Below are 23,371 nucleotides of genomic sequence, written 5' to 3'. Positions count from 1 at the left end.
CAACAGAGCAGTGGCACTGCTGTGACCTTCACATAAAGGGTGCCAGGTGTACATCCTACCATATACCCCTTATAAATTTATGGTGAGCCCTCCAAAACCTATTATAATCACCTTTTTACCACTCCAATAGCCCTTAAGGCTGCAGGTGGCACCTATATAACAGTATAGTAGGGTTTTGGTGGCCTCACACTTTCCACCGTAATTGTAATGGTTAGAGTACGATATGGGCCTGGATCCTCCCCTCTATGGCTCACTAGCCAAAATATAATAGAAAGGAATATATTACTCCCATTTATTCAGAGAAGTGCACTCACTATCTATCTTAATTTTTTATGTCTCAGTTTAGTTGTTACTATGGGAAAAAGCCTCAGAAATGGAGCCTACACGCAGTCACAGACTGAAATGATCAGCATAGTTGCTATGCTCCTCGCTCCAGTCATCGGTCACAAAAAAAACCGTTAATTTTTTGTATTTTTTTATATATTTTTCACTTAATGTGTCATAAAATATCTTAACCTAACATTGACTTAATCATAATTTATTAAAAATCCTTTTTATCGTTTTTTTTAAACTGGTATAATTCAAATATACTTTATATTTCCTCACTTATTTCATGCACAACTCCATTTGAACTGAAAAAAGTGACTAGAATATTACTTAACATAAAGTTTGATCTCAAAAATGCCTCTCAACAGATGCCTCAACAGATCATTCCAGATTTAGACTCCCAGGAAGGTGAACATGGATTGGAAAATTCTTTTGTACTTGAGATTTTTCGTTGAGGGGAGGTTCAGTTGAATCCTGTTAAGTAGTCTGCGAGAGGCAGACCAAGCTTCAGATAGGAGTTTGATGAGAGGGGCAGCTGAGTTTCCATAGATTATAAGATGCAGAATGCAGGATGTTTTGAATTTTATTCGGGATGAGATGGGTAGCCAGTGGAGTTGTTTGAGGTGTGCTGACATAGTCATATTTTTTCAGGCCGAAAATGAGTCTTATTGCAGTGTTTTGAATAAGCTGCATTTTGTGGTTGAGGGTGGTGTAGACTCCTAAGTCTACCGCCCCGCTACCTCGGTTTATGCCCTGGAGCTGTCTACGCTGTCTCTATAGCATCCCCCACCTAAGCTGAGAAGGGAATGGAAGGTCTGACATGGGAACTGAATCAGGGACCTTGTGGCTAACAGTGCATAATACTGTGACGACTGTGAGCCGTGTCTGCACTGAAAAATTACAATTTCCCCTGACGCAGCCAGTATTGCTGGCGAAACAAGATTCTTATTGGGAGATTATAAAATAGTTGTGCTGTTAATTTGAGCTGCAAAAGTGAAGTTTGTTGGGAAAAACGTTGAGCAGTGTGGTGATGTCAGCACTGATTTTCAGGGAACGTTTGAAGAATTCAACCGACAGCTACGTTTTGCTCTTTGTAGTGTGCACACTAGTGGAATATGAAAGGTATTTTATGAGTGGAGGTTTTTTTTTAAATTTTTATTCCTATGACAGTATTAAGGCAGCTTGTCACAATGTTAGTGAAATGTGCGGTATGGTGTTTTTGAGGCTTTTTCTCCACTGCTGTTGAAAATACCACATACTCCTCAGTGTTCTCCCACTTTTGGCATAGTAACTTTCAGAATAATTTTGTAATAGTGCACAACATTTACCACCAAGATTAGGGCTACCAGATTTTACTCTTATAAAATCCGGACCCATAGTCCCGCCTCTAGGCCCGCCCAAATCCCAACCTGCCCCCCCCCAACCAGTTTTCATCCTTGGAACCATATCAGGAGGGCATCTGCGCATGGTCCCACGTTGGAAGCTTTCCAAAACTCAGACAAACTACTGGGTTTTGAAAAGCCGTCTGGACGCCCAGAGGACATGTTTGGGTAAAACCAGATGTCTGGTAACCCTAACCAAGATTACCAAGAAGAGCCAACCCCTTCTGGGGTACTTTAAGCAAACAGTGCTACCTATTTTACAAAATTATAGATCTGCATTTTTCCCTAATATAAGACCCTCAGCCTGGCAGGATACAGGCAAATATGCAACATGGAGCTCTATTGCGTCTGTTTTTTTAACTTTGTTATACTCTTGGTATTGTCTTGCAGCTCCTCCAAAAAGTCTTGAAAGATACGTAAAATCTTGAGTTATGCTAAATTGGCTTCTCCTTTTGCCCTTGTAATATTCTGTCTAGACTAGAGCCCTCTTTATCTGCTTTGCCTCTGTGTCAGAGGGATGCTGTAAGGTGTGCCAGTTTTAGCTGAGGCAGCTGTAACACAAGTTTCCTTGTGCCACATTCTAGTTTTCCTTCCCTGGCAACAGCGCATCCCTCTCCTGGTCCTTGAGCCTCGTACTGCAATGCAGAGCTGTGCTTTAGGGCTCCAGCTATGGTATTTCCTGAAAATGAGTCAGCCCGTGGAGTGAGGGCGTAGGCGACACACCTGGCCCCACAGTGCCCCTTCCCTCTGCCGGAAGTTTCCTCCTACTTTCTGCAGAACCAGCTCTGCAGGGGTGCGTGGGGCTTTGTGTGCACTCTGTAACCCTTTTCCCCAGTGCACAGGGAGTAGAAAAGTGCAGTCTTTGCTTCCTTTTTTTGAGATTCAGGAACTGGAGATGTTGCAGCATAAAGAAAGGGAAATTATTTTTCACTCCAGGGCAGTGACATAGCCAGAAGGGAATTTTTGGATGGACCAATGGGTAGAATGGGTGAACGCGACACATCTGTGTTCCCCCCTCTCCCCGCCACCATCAAACTTGAAAATTGACTGCTGAATATTAGTGGCTAGCGCAGTGTCCCGCAAACCTTTTGAAGCCACAGCACACTAAAATTCGGGGATGCGGCTGGAGGCATCCAGAAATGCACGGATGATGTCTCGTACCTGCGTGATGTCATCACATCGACTGCATGCACAGAGGCCCTCCAGACAGGGCTCTGAGCCAGCTATTACTAGGCCATTGGGGGAGGGGGGCTGGAGGAGAGGTACGGAGAGAAGGATAGGTGCTGGCTGACTGTGGTCTCAAACTCAAACCCTTTGCAGGGCCACATTTTGGATTTGTAGGTACTTGGAGGGCCTCAGAAAAAATAGTTAATGTCTTATTAAAGAAATGACAATCTGCATGAGGTAAAACTCTTTATAGTTTATAAATCTTTCCTTTTGGCTAAGTCTTAATAATAATATTGTCATTTATAGCTAAAGAGACATATGATCAAGAAACTGTTTTATTTTACTGTTGTGATTATGATAAACATACCGAGGGCCTCAAAATAGGACCTGGCGGGCCACATGTGGCCCCCAGGCCGTGAGTTTCAGACCACTGGTCTACAGGATGTACCTCTCGCCATGAGAGGCACGTCCTCTAAGCAGTCAGTTGGCACCGACACCTCTCCTCCTCGCCAGCATCTCACAGCATACCCAGAATCTCACCACAGCAGACTGTTGTGCCACGGCACACATTTTGCGTTACACTTAGCTAGTTATCTGCAAAATTTAGCCAGCTATACATAGCGGCCAAATCAGGCCACATAAATAGCTGATCTATCTTTGGCTGCTATAAATTTAGCCGGCCAGCGCAGAATATCAACTTAGCCGGCTAAGTTTATAGCAGCCAAAAATAGATTGGATATTCAGTGCCAGTCACAGGAAATGGTTCGGCATTGAATATCTGGGCTCAGCTAACTCTCGCAGTCTGAATATCGGCTACTACTACTATTTATCATTTCTAAAGCGCTGAAAGGTGTACACAACACTTCTACATATGCATTTAGCATGTAATGTACCTTCTCAGAAGAGCTTACAATCTAATTTAGACAGATAACCGTTTCTCACGAAGACAATGCTAAGATGGGCATCCTCTGTCGGCACATAGTTACCATTTTAATTTTTATATTAAGGAAGAGTGTAGAGCTTTGACAGGATTGTGAACTTATGTGATTAATGTACACTTCTCCCTCCGCTGTGATAGGGGATTAACAGACCCACGAATACAGAAAAACCGCGAATAACTTTTTCATGTTATTCGCTGTTTTCTATTAAAAACCATTGTGAATATGGTGAAACCGTGAATAACATGGTGGGAGACCTGGCCTGTTCCTGAAGGAGAAGCAAAATACGGAGAAGAAAGTGCTGGGAATTGGCGATTTTCTCTGTAAACGCTTAGAATCGGCGATTTCTCTATGCAAGCTGACATCATTTGGGGAGAGGAGCCAGCAAGCTAAAAACCGTGAATAATCAAAACCGCGACTGCTGAAATCGCAAATACGGAGGGAGAAGTGTACTCCTCAATATATTAGCTGGTGCTGAACTGAGCATATGCAGGGTACTAGCATTGGTGGTTGGGAACACTGCTGCTAATGTCCCAGGGTTTTGGCAGGCTGTGGATGTCTTCGGCCGGTGGGGTTTGGGGATCCCTGCCAGTTACGATAGCACAACTGCTATGGGGTGAGCTGAAAGTAAATGGGCCCAGGCCCACCTATGGTTACACCCCTAGCTTGAGGCGGCAGCTGAGACCAGGTGCACAATGCCTTTGGAGCAAGCAGCTATCTCTGTAGGAGCATCAAGAAACATGAAAAAAATTGCTTGGTGTCTGCTACATGGAATTAGAATCCTATTCAGTGAGTAGTGAGACAAATCTTTTAAGAACCTCTAATTCTTTTCCTTCATTCCGAAAAGCTTTGAAGACATTCTTGTTCTTTAAACATTTTGGAAATGAGTTTCTTTTTAATTTAACTTATTTTTTTTTTTTATCGCTGTTAACCGAGTCGAGCTCCTGTTGGTGATGACCCGGTCTACAAATCTAAGTTTTAGTTTAGTCAGTTAGTTAGTTTACTCCAGTTTTTCACATTGAGCCGAATCAGTGCTGCTCCTGTTTGTATTGACTGTTGTAAACCACCCTATAGCCTTCTAGGGTGGGGCAGGTTATTAAGGTGAGATAAATAAGGTGGGTCTTTTAAATACTTAGCAAGATCTCTGTCAGGCAGCAGTGATGGCTGCTGTTACGGTTTCATGGAGCAGTTGCATTATAAAAAAAAACACAAAAAAAAACCACCCAAAAACTCTGCTTAATTTAAAAATTGCAAAGCTCAGATAGTTTATGTAGAACTGTTGGCGGAAGGGGAACAGTGTGAACCAGCTATAATCCTGGCATAGAACCCTGGCCCGAGGCTCTGTTGCTTCAGTGCTGACATTTGCTACGGGAGGGTGAGACCAGCAGTATGGCCTTGAAAAGAGCACCCCCTCCCCCCCAATTAGAAAAGGGCAGAACTGAGGGAAGCTGAAACACTCTACTCCAGGAGACAGAGAGTAAAGTGAAGAGGAAGGGTCCAGAGTCATGCTGAGGAGGAAAAGTGGGAGGATAGTGACACACAGAGGCAGCAGGGCTTGTACTGGAACCTGGCAGAGGAGAAGCAGAGATTGAAACACTACAAAACAGCGCAATTGTGCGTGGAGGCCACTCAGGGTGTAAAGGGCATATGGACTGATTAAAGTAGGAAGGAGCAATATCAGAATTGGGGATGAAACTGAAAACTCATCTATTTGACATTTAATCACCTGTATTCTCTCCTCCCCCCTCTACCCCTCTCCCTACCCCCTCCTCTTCTCCTCCCCCTCCCCAATCCTCACCCCCTCTTTAAGTCGCCTTGAGCCTACCTAGGTATGAGCGATGCAGAAATAGAAGATTAGATTAGATAGAGGCTACAGTACCCTGGAGGGGAGAAGGAAGTAGAAGGGTAGGGATAGGGAAAAGGAGAAGTGGGAAGTCATCTTGTCATATCGCCTACTTTATAATAGGGTTACCATATTTGTAAAAGTATAAAAAAGGACACGTGACCCCGCCCCTTTCTGCCACAGCCCCGCCTTAACACAGACCTCATCTCCTCTCCTTCCCTGAGCTCAGGATCGCATCTGGAGGACCTCCATGTGCGCACAGATGTAATGTAATGATGTTACACACATGCATTTGACATCACGTCATATCCGTGCATGCTTGGAGGCCCTCCAGACGCAGCCCCAAGCTCTGGCAGAGCCGGGGGTCTTCCAAAACCCGGACAAACTGCTGGGTTTTCCATAATCCATCCAGACACCCAGACAGTCTTCTAAAAAGAGGACATGTCCAGAACATCTGGTAACCCTACTTTATAAGCCGGACATCTGTGCATTATAACCTGGGCATCTCCGGACATATGTAGATACATGCCAAGTGCCTGGCAGTGACAACCCACTGGTTGTCACTGCCAGGCCCTTAGCATGTATCCTCTCCAACAATCTATGTGTTCTAAGCAGGTGCATTGCTTGTTATTTAACCGTATTGTATTTATTTACTTGGTACTTACAATTCTTGCAGGGGAGTGCATGCATGGCACCTGTGGGTTCATGTTGTTCTGCTGCTAGGAGAAAGCTGGTAAATGAGAAATCTCACTGCTTACTGATGTGTTTGCAGAGATCCTGGCAGGAGGGGTGAAGATCGTGAAGAATGAGGGTCTGTGCTATGTGGACACCATCGAGTGGAGAGATATTGTGCGGGATACCAAGGCTGACTTAATAGTTGAGAACAACAAGGCGTGTGAGTACTGGCACTTGGGAACACACGTGTACCAGCATCCAGGGCTGTATGTGTACATGTATGCCATATGTATGGTGTGCGTGTTCACATGTGTAATGATGGGCAGGCATATCCATGTGAGGATACACTTTGGGCCTGTTTTACAAAGCCGCGCTAGCAACTGCTGCGCGGTAACGGCCCCGAAGCCCATAGAGATTTTAAAAGCTTTGGGGCTGTTGCCGCGCGGCTTTGTAAAACAGGCTGTTTGTGTTCACGCGCACTCATGTGCTGTATGTGGGTTTTTAAAAAAAAAAAAAAACTTTATTTAATAATAATTGTTACACACAAAAATAACAAAATACAGGAAAATCAAAAGTACAGTAAACCAATAAATGGAAACAAAAGAATAAGGGCTCCTTTTATCAAGCGCGCGTGACTTTTCATCATGCATTAACCCCTGCGCTGGCCAAAAACTACCGCCTGCTCAAGAGGAGGCGGTAGCGGCTGGCGCGGCCGGCGGTTTAGCGCGGCTTGATCAAAGAAGCCCCTAAATCTTTTCTCTTTCAAAGATACAGTCCACATTATTGGAGTTGCTTGATGCACCAGCAAAAGTTTCAAGTTTATTTATGGCTTGATATACCGACCATCACATGTATCTGGACGGTTTACAATATTAAAAATTAGAAAAATCTAATAAAATTTAAAGATTTAGTTAAAATAAAAGGGGGGTAAAACTAGGACTAAGACAGAGTAAGACTTATTAGATATGAAAGGTGTTAGGGATAGGGAAGTTTTAATTGCAATATGTAAACAAAAATAAAAAGGAGGGGTAAGGGGATAGGAAGTAACAAGAGGAAGACGGGGATGTTGCTTCTTAAAAGCTTTTTTTTTTTTTTCTTCCTTCAGGAACAGGCTTAAATTGGCCATTTTCTTTTCTATTTGTCACAGATTATCCTCAACCAAACAAAATTTTTATGAAACTTTCAAAAAAGGTTTATCTTTAAGGAAATCCTCAAACTGAATAGGATCCATAAACACATATTTATCAGTGCTGTATGTGTTAAGGAGGGTTTGGTCGGGGTATGAGTGTTCATTCTGCTGTTCATGCCCCTCCCTACGGTGGCGGTAGCAATTCTTATTAATAGTCACAGGTATAATGCTGGAAGGCACATTCAGTGCTTTATGAAGATACTTAAGAGACAGTCCCTGCTCCTTGCAGCTTACAGAGGAACAGACACCCTCCTCTCCAATAAGTTCAAACAGTGAGACCATGACTGGGAGGAACCAAGCCAAGTAAAATTAATTGAGGAAGGAAAACACTGAGGAAAAGTGCTAGAAATTAGACCTATGAGGGAAGAGCCAGCCAGGTTGATGGGATATTCTCTGTTGGGTGAGGTTCGCAAGTGAGACAGGTCAGCTACTGGGAGAGGAAGAGCAAGCTGGACTGACCATTAAACAAATTAAGAAGTCACCAAGAGCAGCAAATAGCAGCTACAATCAAAGCAAAACAGTAGGCCTAGATCAGTGTTCTTCAACCTTTTGACACCTATGGACCGGCGGAAATAAAATAATTATTTTGTGGACCGGCACCGGTCCACGGACTGAAGAATACTGGGCTAAGTCGTGGGCCAGACCCCACCTATCTCCACCCAATCTCCGCCCCAGACCCCGCCCCCATAATAGTACTAATTGTAACACCATTTTTTCCATTCATTATTCATATATATATATATATATATATATATATATACTAGTGTTTAAGCCCGTTAGATTAATGGGTGCTAGAATATATGTGAAAATTACTGAAAACTTAATGTGAGAGCTTTAATATCCATCGTATGGTTGATTTATTTAAAGTTTTTATATTTTTCCTATTTGTTGCATACTTTTTGCTTAATAAATTGTTTTTGTGTCCATTTTTTCTGCAAATCTGTATAAGTCTGAGTGTCTGTGTGTGTCTCTCTCCTTGTCCAGTGTTTCTTGTGGTTTTTTTTTCAATGTCTCTTTAGATCCCTGTCCAGAAATTCTGAGTCTCTTTCTCTCCTTCTCTCCTTGTCCACTGTATTTTTTTATTTTTTTTTTTCAATCTGTCTCTTTAGCCCTCGTCCTTCTGTGAGTGTCTGTGTGTCTCTCTCTCCTTGTCCAGTGTTCCTGTCCTTCTGTGAGTGTCTGAAATTTGTTTTGACAACTGTGGAAGCAAAGAAGAACGTACATACCTCTTTACTTCCATTCAGGTTAGGTTGAGCTGCCACATTTGTTCTGGGAACATCACAAAGCTGTCTGCCTGTATTTCTTCCCAGCCAATTTCCCTCCCTCTCAAGTCCCTGTGCACCACTTGCCAGGGTGCATCCTCCCACGATCCCGGTCTGCATGTTTAGGTGTGGCTGTGAGTTCGGGCTCTTTAAATGAGCTGACAATTAGGTGTGTGTGTGAGTTCGGGCGAGTTCGGGAGGAGCTGGCGCTTAGTTGTGCCTGTGCATCCATGGTTTCTGCCACTGCTGTCACTCCTATTTAAAGCGGCCTGCTGAGGTTCGCGGCCGGCTGTAGCGAACCTCGCAGGCTGCTGTCCACCTCAGTAGCATGTGCTACCATGTGGAGAGCGGCCTGAGAGGTTCGCTACAGCCGGCCGCGAACCTCAGCAGGCCGCTTTGAACATGAGCGGTAGCGGCTGTTGCGTGAGGATGGGGGGGGCAGTCGTTGACGTGCAGGCCGCTGTGAACAGGAGCGGCGGCAGGACCATGAGGCAGGAGTGAGCTGTTCGGCTTCCCCTATCTGGGGAAACCGCCGTGCTGAGGAGAGCCGGGAGTGAGTTTTTCGACTTCCCCTATTTGGGGAAACCGCCATGCCGAACTCAGCTGCGCGTCGGGAGTGAGATGTTCGACTTCCCCTATCTGGGGAAACCGCCGTGCCGAACTCAGCTGCGTGTGGGGCCGTAGTAAGCGCGGGGCATGCTGCACTCTTGGCGGCCATGGACATACGGATCATGGAAGCACGCCGATAAGAATGCGCATGCACTGCCTACGGTTTTATTATATATATATATATATATATATATATATATATACATACACACACACACTATAATTGTATTAACAACACATAATGGTTAACCACAAAATTAAACTACACAAAGCACACTGTATACTTCTCAATATTCATTCCTACCAGAACACAGATAACCCCATGCAAATACGGAACCAAAAACTAAAAGTACTAATATATACAAACAAACCCTAAGGTGCAAGACTCTGCATGCAGTACAACCCCAGAGGAAAAGAAACAATGCATTTCTTCCTGAACAAACAGCAGATGAGAATCAATCACTAAATAAAAAAATAAAAGCATTCCCCCTACCATTGTTGTCTCCCTCCCTCCATGCTGTGCCTTGCCTTCTGGCCTGCCCCCCGGTGTTATCTTCGAGCCAGCTCCCTCTTCCTCAGTGCTGCAGTGCACAAAGCTGTGGGAGTGGTTCCTCACACGTCACGTGCCTCGTGCCTCATCTTGTGCCTTCCCTCTGACGTTGTGATATCAGAAAGAAGGCTACTGGTTCAGGTGCAGGATGCGCATAGGAGCCTATGCCCATGGCTTTGTGCACTGCAGCACTGAGGAAGAGGGAGCCGGCCCGAAGACAACGCTGCATCGATCGCACCGTTGACAGTGCTGAATAGCACTGTCTGGGGCCCAATGCATGTGCCGGCCCTGTAGACCAGCACTGGTCCACGGATTGGTGGTTGAAGAACACTGGTCTAGACAAAGACCATTTATCCCAGGGAGGATAGGCAGTTTGTTTGTTTGAGGGTTTTGTGTATGTGTGAGATTTTTACATATAAAGGGACCCCAGATGACAGGCCCTATGAAGGTGTTTATAAAAATAAGTCCATGTCACACATAGTCTAGTAATTGAAACTCCAAATTTAATAGCAACCCAAAAGGGTCAAACTTTAGGAACGGTCATTAATCAGGAGGATTAGTAGCATTAGGAATACTTCAGATAGCTCTGGTTGCTTCAGTGGATATACAGTAGTCTATACAACAGCATTACCACCTCCTCTCCTGACTTGGCTCTTCCATGACAAAGAAAACAACCCAACAGAAGATCAAATCCTCCACAAAACGGAAACACAGGAAACACAACGGAGAATATGGAAAATCAGTAAAACTCCAATGGTGTTCAAAAGGTAGATTTATTGGTACAAACAAAGTGACTCAAAATGAATCGTGTTTCGGCCACAGAGGCCTGCCTTAGGAGTCAAAATCTGAAGTAACCAATGAGATCCCTGCCAATCACACTCCTCCATGCATTCCTCTCACTCACCTTTCTAAGCCCAGCAGGTAGGGCCTCTTGCTGGTTAAGTACATACTGGATCTCCTTCCCTAAAGGGTGTTAGGAATATCTCCCAAGAAAATCAAGTCCACCTGTGGCTCTATTTCTCCTTCGTCGGCCAATATATACAGGGTCTCTAGGCTCCCCTTGCTGTCCCTTTCTTGTGTCTCCGGCTCTGTGAGAACTCAGAGATCCCACTAGCTTGGCCAGTGTTCAGCCAGCCTAGTAGAAAAAGAACCATTTCATGTGGCTGCTTCCACACTATACCAGGGGTAATACTGAGCCAGGTGTGAGAGCCATGCCAGGGTGTCTGGGTCAGGTTACAATGGTAAATAGCCACTAGAGAATGTCACAGGGACAAATTTGTCCCCTTCCCAGCAGGAACTCAATTTCCCCATCCCGTTCCTGTGAGTTTTGTCGCTGTCCCTGCTCAATTCCTGTAAGCTCTGCCTTAACCGCACAAGCCTCAAACAGGTATGATTTTAAAATGTTTGAGGCTTGTGCAGATGAGGACAGAGCTTGCAGGAATAGGAAAGGGGCAGGAAAAGAACTCGTGGGGACGGGACGAGAAAATGAGTTTCCACGGGGACAGGGAAAAATTTGTCCCCGAGTCATTCTCTAATAGCCACCTTCCTCTCCCTTCTCTTCTTGGAACAGAGTGTCTTAGTCCAGGTCCTGCCTCCTGTGTGAAGTACACAAGACAGTTTGGTTTGAGTTTCCAGGGCACGCTGCTCCCTTCCAACTTGCTGGGTTCAGGGAAAAGATGATTTCCCTCCAAACCTTTAGGTATATATAATAATCACCAGCTTCTCTCAGCCCCTCTTTAGTTCCTGCTATAGGCTTAGGTTTATTGTTGCTTGTTGGAAATGTTCCAGATACCATCCCATATTGATTCCAAGGCATATATACTCATGTAGAGCCCAGAACCAGGGGCTAATACTGGGCTTAGTGATACCCAGGTTACATATAAGGCACATAAAAGTATGATGCCCAATTATGTGTGGTCTTTCTCATAAAGTGTATGGGACAGACTTAGAGACCTCAATATGTATACTCTGGAAGAAAGGTGGGAGAGAGGAGATACGTACAGCAGGTAAGTCTTTTTTCAAATGAAGGAAAACTCCAGAAGGAGAGGGCATAGGATGAAGTTAAGAGATGATAGGCCAGTAGTAATGTAATAAAATGCTTCTTTACAGAAAGGGTGGTAAATGTGTGGAATAGTTTCCCGGTAGAGGTGGTGTTGTAGACAAAGACTGACTGAATTCAAGAAACTGTGGGACAGGTACTTGGGATTAGAGAATGACACAAGGAAAAAATTTGTCCCCATCCCCGTGAGCTCATCCCTGTCCCTGTCCCGTCCCTGGGAGCTCGGTTCTCGTCCTCATGAGCTCAGTCCACGGGGTGGTGAATGGCTTTGTCCCCGTACCCACAGCGACCATTTTTTTCCCCACTGTTTCGGCGGTTTACCCACGGCTAGCAGCCACCGTGTCTTTCTCTACTTGGGATCTGTTAGGGAGAGGAGGAGATAGGGGATGCTGCAGATAAACAGACTGAATGGGCCATTTGATCTTTATCTGCCATCATGTTTCTGTTTTTACCTGATTATATTGGGAGAGATGGCTTTGGGGTGAATAATAAATGACAGCAGATAAAAATCAACAATGACCATTCAATGTGCCCAGAAAGATGGTCATAGCACAGTGCAGGTTACATCTCTTTTAAAGTCTTTAGGGTTGTAACTGATGCCTGGTGCAATCTTGTCTCTTTCCCCAATGCGTTATGTTGTATTTTTTTAAGGTGTGAAAGTCATTTGAGTTTTTGCTTTGAGTAGAAATATTCTGTACTTTTATTCCATCTTCAAACCACACCTTTTTGTCCTCACCACCTGTCATGGAAGAGAATTCTAGACATTCACTACACTTTCCGTGAACATGTTTTCCTGATGCATTTCAGTTTCCATCCTTGCAGCTTCATTTCATGTCCTATTTTTGAAAAAGGTTTGTTCATTAATGGTTTTCAGACATTTAAATGTCTTATAACATAATCTCCCTTGTCCCTCCTCTCCTCCAGGTGCCTGAAAGTTAACGGGTGGGAGGGGAGTGCAAGTCTGACGGTTCCCATAGGGTACTGGATGAAATTTAGTGGAAACCTCATTACCCCTCCGCCCCCAACTCCAGCAAGATATGCAGGAGTCATGGTTAGCGTAAGTTTAGCAAGTTGTGCAGGGGCTGTGGTTAGTGTAACTTCATCTCCTTAACAACACTGATAAATGCACAAACTCCTTTAACAAATATTAACGTTAAGGGTAATATCTGCCAACTTTATGTTTACCTTAGAAAAGTGCCAAAGACACTGGCTTCTTATTGCTCACCTCAGAGCGCCACTTTGTGGAAACACAAGTATTTGCATGGGAAAATACCTGGTGAGAGCTTCGTGTAAAAATTACCAACACCCTCCCCTGCCTGCGATCTCCTGTAATGTTTCAGTTGAGAAACACAAGGGCTGAGCAGCTGAATAGATGTGCGTAAGAACGCACTTGCATGAATCTTAGTACTTTCTCCCCGGTAGGTTTACTAACTGGCTACAAGTGTTTTTCCTGACTAATCCAGTCCTGCTTTTGGCCGCTGCCTGCACAAAGATAAAGGGGTAAAAGCCACTGGACTTGATATCCCGCTTTTCTGTGTGGTTATAATCAAGCAGTTTACATATTTTAGACAGGTACTTATTTTGTACCTAGGACAATGAAATGTTAAGTGACTTGCCCAGAGTCACAAAGAGCTGCAGTGGGAATTGAACTCAACAAGAGATGACACAGGAACAGAATTTGTCCCTGCCCCATTCCCATGGTTAACAGTGGGAAAACATCTAAGGAGAAAGGGAAGAATCGGAGTATGAATGAGCACAACCACTGACCCTCAAGCCTTGCATTTAAGAATGCTGGTATAGAAGGACTGAGGTAGAGGTCTGCACGGGAACGAGGATCGCGGGAATCATGCGGGTCCCGCGGGGGTCCCGCAGGAATCCCCCTAACCCATGGGGACCCCCTTCTGGCCCACGGGACTCCCACAGGGACCCCTCTCTAGCCAACGGGACTCCCACGGGTATGGAAGGCTTTGGAAGCAGGGTTCGTCCATATAATATAATGGACACGTCAGCCTTAGTAAAAGAGGGGGTTTATAAGTTAATTACCTGAACAGAAAACAAAAAAAGGGTTCCACTAAAGAGATTCCACAAGGAAAACAGCAGCGCAAACACAAAAGAAACTGTGGAAGTGATGATCCTGTCAGAAGTAATTGCTTTTTATGGGGACAGGCGGAGATGGAGGTAATTCCTTGCGGGAATGGGTGGGTTCAGAGAGGATCCTAACAGGGACGGGTGGGGACGGAGAAGATCCTGGCGGGGATGGGTGGGATTTCTGTCCCCGCACAACTCTCTAGACTGAGGTTGAGATAGACACTAAAGAATGACAGTCTCCAGTATCCAGAGCTGAGAGTGTGATGTCATAATACCTCATTCCACCAATGCCTAAAAGCCAACCTCATCAGTGATGTCACGATGGCTTGACTATCCTATACTTGGCTCTTATAGGAATCAGAGTATGAATGGGCACAACCACTGACCCTCAAGTCTTGTGTTGAATAATGCTGGTGTAGAAGGACTGAGGTTGAGATAGACACTAAAGAATGATACGGGATGGTTTCCAGCAGTTATCCGTGGGGACGGGGACAAATTCTGTCCCCATATCATCCTCTACACAACCGCAAGCTGTAACCACTAGGCTACTCCTTCACTTCAAAATATGGCTCTGATTTCCCTAAAACCGTGGTCCCCAACCTTGTCCTGGAGGACCACCATCCAGTCAGGTATTCGTGATGACCCTAATGAATATGCATGAGAGATATTTGCATATAATGCAGGTGAAAGGCATGCAAATCTGCCCCATGCATATTCATTAGGCCTATCCTGAAAACCTGAACAACTGGTGGTCCTCCAGGACAGGGTTGGGAACCACTGCCCTAAAACACTTAGGGGCCAATATTCAGACCACAGGAGTTAGCTGAGCTGCGGTCAGCTCTTAGCCTGGATTTTCAATGCTGGGACATTTCCAATGACTGGCACTGACTATCCAGTTTATCTTTGGCTGCTAAAAAACTGAGTAGGCTAAATTAATATTCAGTGCTTGCTGGCTAAGTTTATGGTGGCCAAAGATAGACCAGCTATTCAAGTGTCCTGATTTGGCCGCCAAACATAGCCGACTAGTTCTTTAAATTTCACAGATAGCCGGCTAAGTCACGCAACATAGCTGGCTATCCACTAAGCACTAATATTCAGTGGCCATATCACGCTCAGTATTAGTGCTTAGCCAGCTTAGTTCTATTTAACTGGCCAGGAGCTGTTCCTGTCCACTTAAATAGCGCTGAATATCAGACAGATAGAGACTATAAAGAGAGGAGTAACCAGTAGAAGAACGAAGGTGTTAATGCCCCTGTACAGGTCGTTGGTGAGACCCCACTTGGAGTATTGTGTTCAGTTTTGGAGACCGTATCTGGCGAAGGAAACAAAAAGGCTTGAAGCGGTCCAGAGGAGGGCGAAGAAAATGATAGGAGGTTTGCGCCAAAAGACATATGAGGAGAGACTGGAAGCCCTGAATATGTATACCTTAGAGCATATGTGGCCTGCGGCAACGTTCCTGATCTTCCCCTTCTGAGCCCAGCATGTCCTCCCCTCCGCGCCGGTGCTGTTTGTGGCTCCCTCTCCTGCCCTCCATCTGCCGTAGTCCACCCGGGCGGAAACAGGAAGTTGCGCGTCATTGGAGACAGACCACGGCAGGCAAAAAGCAGGAGGAGGAGCCACACACAGCACTCCTGAATTGCCGATGCCGGCAGATTCCCCGGCCCGGCAGCAACATCGAACCGGCACCAGAGGGAAAGGCACGACAGGCTGTGAAGAGAGCAAGATGAAGGGAGAGAGGTTGGACCTGGGGTAGTGTGAAGAAAGAGGGAAAAAGATACTTGAAGGGAGAACCATTGGGAAGAGAAAGGGAGAAATGGTGGACCTGGGTGGAGGGAGGTAGGCAGACAGGGGGAGAGATAGGATGGGGGGCAGTTGGGAAGAGAAAGGGAGGGAGAGAAGTTGAATCTGCAGATGGAAGGGGATGGAGAAATGTTAGACCTGGGGGTGGCAGGGAGAGAGAGATGCAGCATCTGGGTGGTTTTATTTTTTCTTCAATCTCATTGTTCAGCATCAAGGGGGCAGGGAAGAACAACAGAAAAGAGACGGAGCAAAATGTTGGACCAAGAGGAGAGAGGAGGAGAGATAGAAGGAAATAGGAGGCTGGGAAATGGCAGAGCTACAGAATAAGAGAAGATGGAAAATTGATAGGTAGCTAAAAATTTTTAAAAGGAGAAGGATGAGAAGATGAGGACAAGATTTGAGTGGACAGAGGCAGAAAAGAAAAAAAGGAGAAAAGTTGAAAGGAAAAAATCAATATGTTGGAGACAGGGACTGGAGCAAGAAAGAAGAGGAGAAAAAAAAATGTACAGCAGACATTGGAAAGAGAATTAGAAGGTAGACAAAATCAGAAAGAGAAACTGGGACCATAAGCAAAATGACCAGACAACAAAAGGTAGAAAAAATAATTTTATTTTCTATTTTGTGATTACAATATGTCAGATTTGAAATATGTATCCTGCCAGAACTGATGTTCGACAGCAAGCATGAACTAGGACCTAAAAGAGAGGAAAAGTCTTTTTTATTTATTTTGTAGCTGGCGTGGGGTTGGAGAGGTTGTATCCCTATACTTCTACTAAGACTAACCGCCTTCTTTGCTGGTGCGCAACGTGGGTTTTGGTGACGGCGCTGGCGATTGATCCGACACTCACAGAAGTCCTGTGAGCATCGGAGCCGCCACTGGCGCTGAGGCCCACACTGCGTGTCAGCAAAGAAGGGGGCAAGTATCTTAATAAAAAATCCGGCCCATGATTTAGCCTGCATTTTAGAATTCGGCCCCTTATGTGATTTGAGTTTGACATCCTTGCCTTAGAGGAAATGAGGGACAAGGGAGATATGATTCAGACGTTCAAATACTTGAACGGTATTAAAGTAGAACAAAATCTTTTCCAGAGAAAGGAAAATGGTAAAACCAGAGGACATAATTTGAGGTTGAGGGGTGGTAGACTCAAGTGCAATGTAAGGAAATTCTTCTTTACGGAGAAGGTGGTGAATGCCTGGAATGCACTCCTGAGAGAGGTGGTGGAGATGAAAACGGTGACAGAGTTCAAAAAAGCATGGGATAAACACAGAGGATCTAGAATCAGAAAATAATTTTAAATATTGAAAAACTAAGGCCGGACAGACTTGCATGGTATGTGTCTGTATATGGCTATTTGTTTGAGGATGGGCTGGGGAGGGCTTCAATGGCTGGGAGGGTGTAGATCAGCAGTCTCAAACACGCGGCCCCCCCAGGGACTATTTTGCAGCCGACGATCTGTCCTCTCCGCTTCACAAGTTTTCTGATTGTGGAGAGGACAGTCGTGTACAGACCAGGACTGCGGCTCGCCTAAAGCAGGGGTCCCCAATCTGCTTCCCTTCCCTTCTCACTGCCCTCCCTCAAGCCACTGCAATTGGGGAACAGGCCAGCGCCGAGGTCTTAGCTCTCCCTGCTTATCTTCCCCAGCTTGGAGCCAACCAATTCTCGCCACCCGACGTCAATTCTAACGTCGGGGAGGAAGTTCTGGGCTGGCCTGAAACTTCCTCTCCAACGTTAGAATTGACGTCGGGTGGCGAGAATTGGTTGGTCCCGCGCTGGGGAAGATAAACAGGGAGAGCTAAGACCTCGGCGCTGGCCTGTTCTCAGATTGCGGCGATGGCAGTCTGTTCCCCAATGGTGGTGGCTTGGGGGAGGGCAGGGAGAAATAAAAAAAGAAAGGAGGGGGGACAGGGAGATAGAAAGAAAGAAGGGAGACTGGACACAGACAGAAAGGGGCATGGAGAGAGAAAGACAGAAAGAAAGGGGCATGGAGAAAGAAAAAAAGAAAGAAAGGAGGCACGGAGAGAGAGAGAAAGACAGACATATAGAAAGAAAGGGGGCATGGAGAGAGAGAGAAAGAAAGAAGGGGGCAGGGTGAAAGAAATAAAAAGTTTGGGGAGGGAAGGAGACGAATGCCAGACCAGGGGAAAGGAAGGAAGGAAGGAGATGTCAGACCATGGAAATAGGGACGGAAGAAGAGAGAGATAGAAGGGAAGGTAAGACATGGAAACGTAGATTTTGAAAAGAAAGCAGAAAAATTGAATATTAAGTTAATACCAAAGATGGATGCAAGGCAGAAAGTGAAGACGGAGAAAAAAACAGTCAAAGGACAAGAAGGCCCTGGAAACATAGTTAAAAGCACAGAAAAATAAAGTCACCAGCCAACAAAGGTAGGGAAAATGATTTTATTTTCAATATAGTGATTGAAATGTGTCAGTTTTGAGAAAGGAAAGATATTAAATTTTAAATGTGAGGGCAGCAGAAAAAATAGTTAATGACAATTTTGCATAAGGTAAAACTCTTTATAGTTTATAAATCTTTCCTTTAACTGTTAAAGGAAAGATTTATAAACTATAAAGAGTTTTACCTTATGCAAAGTTGTAATTTCTTTAATAAGACATTAACTATTTTTTTCTGCGGCCCTCCAAGTACCTACAAATCCAAAATGTGGCCCCACTAAGGGTTTGAGTTTGAGACTGGAGTGAGCTTTGACAGAGACTTCAGTAGTTGGAACCTAAGAACAGTACCAGGCAGAGCTTTGGATTCTTGCCCCAAAATAACTAAGAAGAAGAAGAACCCCCCCCCCACACACACACCAACAAATATTTAGATTGAATCAGTTTGGGCAGACTAGATAGACCATTCAGGTCTTTATCTGCCATCATGTTACTATGTATATCTCTGTTTATGCAGAGGGGTAAAAGCAGGACCGGCCTGACTTAGATGACATTGGAACCCTGGAAGAGCAAGTGAAATTTTTCTTGAGGAATACGTGGTGTTGGTATGGGTCATTTGGTTTAGAAAGATTACATTTTCTTTTTGCATTAGCACCGTTCTCAATTACTACTTTTTCCTTCTGTACTTTATCCTTCATTACCCACATGGTTAATTCTTTCTAATGAGGTTCCCTGTTTTAATTCTGTTTGGGTTGTGTTGGTTGTTTTTTTTTGTCTGTAGGTCTTGTTCCTCTGTCATGACTAGATTGTAAGCTCCAAGGGGAGCAGGGACTGTCTCGTGTGTCTATCAAGCTGCAAATACCTGGTGTCGCAATTCAAATAACAGTAATGATTATCTTTGCTGCAGCACCTGATTTATTTTCTGATGATGTGTTTCCTGTTGACCAGGTGGGCTTTGCCATGAGAACTGCAATGGAAAGTGCTGGGGCCCTGGAGAGAGAGATTGCCAGAAATGTGGGTACCTTCATGCTCCTGTTTATCAGTTGGGTTTTAATGTCAATAGCTGAAGGGGACAGGGATGGAAACTCTAATTTAGGGGCCCTGTGTAGTAAGTATCCTTTTCATAGACACAAAATGCAGAAACCACTAGTATGCAGACCTCTAAATTAATTTCTTATTTAAGGAAGACAACAAAGGGCTTCTTTTCCTGTTAGCTCTATTGATGGGAGGTCATCTTGCAGGGGAAGATAGAGAGGGAGCCCCACACATGGGTGATGTCATTCAACAGCACCATGGACAGATTGCTCTCCTACAGTTCAGAAAAACCAGGAAAAGGCTTCTCTGAGTATGTGTTAGGTAGCCCTACCTCAATACCCACCCACTTCTGCCTTCATTTTGTTTTCTTCTGCGCTGCCTAAGAGAAGGATCCTTTCTGCTATCCTCACTTCCTGTCCTCCATGCTACCTTCTGCAGGACCTCATTAGACTCAACAACCATGACCAAACCCAGATGTAAAAAATGTCTTTGATGTGACAAGATGACCGCCACAGACTCCTATGACTGCTAGCTCCAGTGCTTGAGCCTCTCCCATCATGTGGTCTGTGCCCTTACTGTGCTAGAATATCTCCAAAGGCATAACACTCTATTAGACTGCCATCCAAAAGGCTTCTGCGGGCCTTTGACCTCTTTCACCAGTCTGACCTCAGTCTAATGCATTGTTTGCACCCACAGCCCACTCCTGCTGCTCCTACACTGACCCTCCTAGACATAACGGTGGACTTTCTGGCTCCCCCAGCCTTGATCCTGGTCATTTACCACCAAATAACCGTAGATTGCAAAGGGAAGACACTGCCTCCCACCCCACAAAGAGGCCATCACCATGGCACAGGGAAACGACCCACCACACCAGTCTCCACAAGGCTCCATAGCAATGGGGAACTCCTAAATCCCTTCAAGGACCCAGCTCCTTGCTGCCAGAGAACCTCACAGAGCCTGCTCACTGACTGAACACAAGGTCCACTTCCTCAGAGCTCACTTCTCTGGCCAGGTACCACAACACCAAGGATAACCACAGATCATGGGGCTGCTGTTAGTGCACTTTCAATAAGGACCACACCTCCACATGTTGAAAGCTACACTCCCCTCCCCAAGATCAGCCCTCAAGCATGGCAGATCCTCCTGTTCCAAGAACCATGGGCACCGCCACCCACACTTGCCTCCAACACCAGAGATGGCTTCCACCCTTAGCCCCCGCTTGCTTCTAGACTTCTTCACCAAATTCATAGCGCAACACTTATCTCTTTCAATGCAAATAACAGCTGCTCTCCATACCAGGAATGCTGCACCCCCGAACCTGTCATCCCTACCACCACAGTGCAAAGAGCACATGCCTTCGCCTCCACACCTTCCCTTTCCTGGCCCAGTCTTCTCATCAACACCAAAAACAATGATGGAAAGGGAGCTGCCTCTCAAAGCCCTACCTGGGAGTCTCTGCTCCCTCCTGTTCCTCAAAACTGGCTCCCCGATTTCCCTGGCATCATGTCTGAGCCACTTCTGCCTCCATCTCAGGTGGCTCTTGACCTACCAAATATTCCTCCAGAAGCTAGCCACCAAGTCATCCATATCACCAATGTATATCCCAGGAACAAGGGGCTCGATATTCAGCCTGCGGGAGGCAGCCTGGCTATCTTCCCTGGTTGGTGGCAAACCTAGAAATTCAATGCCGGGCTATATCTGGCAACTGGCATTGAATTTCCAGGCTTTGGCCACTAGAAACTTAGCTGGTTAAGCCAATATTCATCAGCTGACTGGCTAACTTATAACAGCCAGAAAGACCTGCTATTTATGTGGGTCTGTCTGGCTGCTAAACTTAGCTGGTCAGCCAATGAATATTAGTGGAGAGGAAGGAACAGACAAATGACTCTCTAGTGTAACATTAACCTGTGCAGGTTTATCAGTCTGTTGAGCAACATTCGCCTGTGCAGGTGAGACAGGGCAGATGCATAATTCTCTGAATTTGCTTTTATTTATTTATTTTTTTTTCTCATTAGTAACGAAGATTATCTGCGCTGAGCAGTGCAACGGTCGTTGCTTTGGGACCAACCCCAATGAGTGCTGCCATGACGAATGCGCCGGGGGCTGCTGGGGGCCCCGTGAGAACAACTGCTTTGTATGTATGCCTCATTTGTGTTTCTGGAATAAGGTTCTTAAGAGTGATTCTGTAACCTGGCACCCATATTACACACATGTTACATGTATAGCTGTTGAGCACACTAGCACTTAACGCATGTTAATGAGTGTGCCTGCTTATGTAAGCCCTAGCAGGGCTCCTAAGCATTGTTCTACAAATTCCCACTTAGCTTGCATAGCTATTTGCAAGGGTCGCATATGCAGGGGCGGGGCTCCCGCCTGCGCACATAACTTACAGAGTACTTCCAAGTTACCCGTGTCCCTGCCACATTGAGGCACCTTATTTATATCAGCTCTATGGCAGGTGTAACTGTGGGCACCTGTATGTTAATTGCTGGGTTACGCTTATAGGCCCTGATTCTATAAATGGTGGCTAGGCGCAGTTGTCAATCAACTGCTAGGCGCCATTTGTATAATCATACCTAGCGGCTCCTATCTCAACTTAAGTAACAGTAGGCAGAATGTTAGGCACCGGTATTTATTTATTTATTCCATTTTCTATACCGTTCTCTCAGGGGAGCTCAGAACGGTTTACATGAATTTATTCAGGTGCTTGAGCATTTTTTCCCTGTCTGTCCCAGTGAGCTCACAAGCTATCTAATGTACCTGGGGCAATAGGGGGATTAAGTGATTTGCCCAGGGTCACAAGGAGCAGCGTGGGTTTGAACCCTCAACCTCAGGGTGCTGAGGCAGTAGCTTTAACCACTGCACCACACTCTTACCAGGGTTTTCCTGGCCTAATATAAGGGTGCCTAACAGAGATGCCTACTGGCACCTAAGGTAGTCTCATGCAAAGATTTCACCCCCTAACCACACCTGCTTTTTGAGTAGGCATATATAGGCATCTTGGTGTAGATGCCTACCCGAAAATTAATTTTTCCTTGTCGTCATCAGCAAATGAATTCAGATGAGTGAGTTAAGTCCACCTACCTGCAGGCGGAGATAGAGAGCACAAAGTTGAGCTCATCCATGTATACGATGATCTGCTCACTGGTACCTCAGTATTCTTTATATCCACAGGTGGATGGATGGTCTGTCTCATGCTCCTGGTCTTATCTGCTGCTCAGCTCCTGTTTTAGCTTTGCTGACTCAGTGAACAAGGGGATAGGCTTTCTGGGTATAGCTGGTAATGCCAGTTCCCTACCCATCTCTTGTAATCACACCTGACTTGTCCTGCGCTCCTACCTCCCTCTTCATTTAAAAAAAGAAAAAAATTTTGGCCTACCCGAAAATTACTTAAAAAATTTTTTTTTAATGGTGCTGTTCAATTAACAGTGCCAAATGAACCAATTTAAAAAATTTTGTATCATCATTCTGACGATTGTGATTTCTTTTGCCTGGGCCATTTGCCATTCTCAATAAAAATATATTTGAGTGTCGGGAGCATTGCAGAGCATTCAGTGCGCCAGCCTGTGCTAAAAACTGCTGTGGCGGGTTTGTAAAAGGGTGGGGAGGGTAAATTGGACTCCTACTGTATATAAGAAATAAATTACATTACATTACATTACTGTAGTAGGTGCCATTTACAAAATCTGGGCTGTAGTCTATAATGGAATTTAGGCACCCAGGTTCTGGTATAGAATAGGCACTAGTTCTAGAACTGCCTCCTTTGTACGTATTCCTTAGAGATTTATGTGTTTAAATTGATTTATTAAATTTGAAAGTCATTCAGTAAGAATACAGTGAACAAAACGGCCATATTAATCCAACAGTCCATTCCCCCCTCCCCCAATAAAAGGAAGCCCCACCCCTTGAAAAGCTAACGAATGACAACAGATGACAACAACGGTGACCAACAAGAAATTGCAACTGGGGGAGTTGGTTTCTTATACAATCCCAGGAATTGGTCCAATTGTTGAAATACCGCAATGCATTCAGACTACCCCCTACCGCCCTACTGTC

General features: G+C 45.1%; 1 protein-coding gene across 2 annotated transcripts in view; it reads left to right on the top strand.

The window, feature by feature from the left end:
- ERBB3 (erb-b2 receptor tyrosine kinase 3) overlaps window positions 1-23,371 on the top strand; it is a 238,435-nt gene that overhangs the window by 136,512 nt on the left and 78,552 nt on the right. For both annotated transcript variants that reach the window (XM_033936217.1, XM_033936216.1), the window contains exons 4-6: window positions 6,430-6,552; window positions 19,229-19,294; window positions 21,331-21,449. In XM_033936217.1, coding sequence (XP_033792108.1) covers window positions 6,430-6,552; window positions 19,229-19,294; window positions 21,331-21,449 — 308 coding nt within the window. The remainder of the gene's footprint in view (window positions 1-6,429; window positions 6,553-19,228; window positions 19,295-21,330; window positions 21,450-23,371) is intronic.

Source organism: Geotrypetes seraphini, chromosome 3, assembly GCF_902459505.1.
Source record: "Geotrypetes seraphini chromosome 3, aGeoSer1.1, whole genome shotgun sequence".
Classification (NCBI taxonomy): domain Eukaryota; kingdom Metazoa; phylum Chordata; class Amphibia; order Gymnophiona; family Dermophiidae; genus Geotrypetes; species Geotrypetes seraphini.
This window is presented reverse-complemented; position numbering and strand designations above follow the sequence as displayed.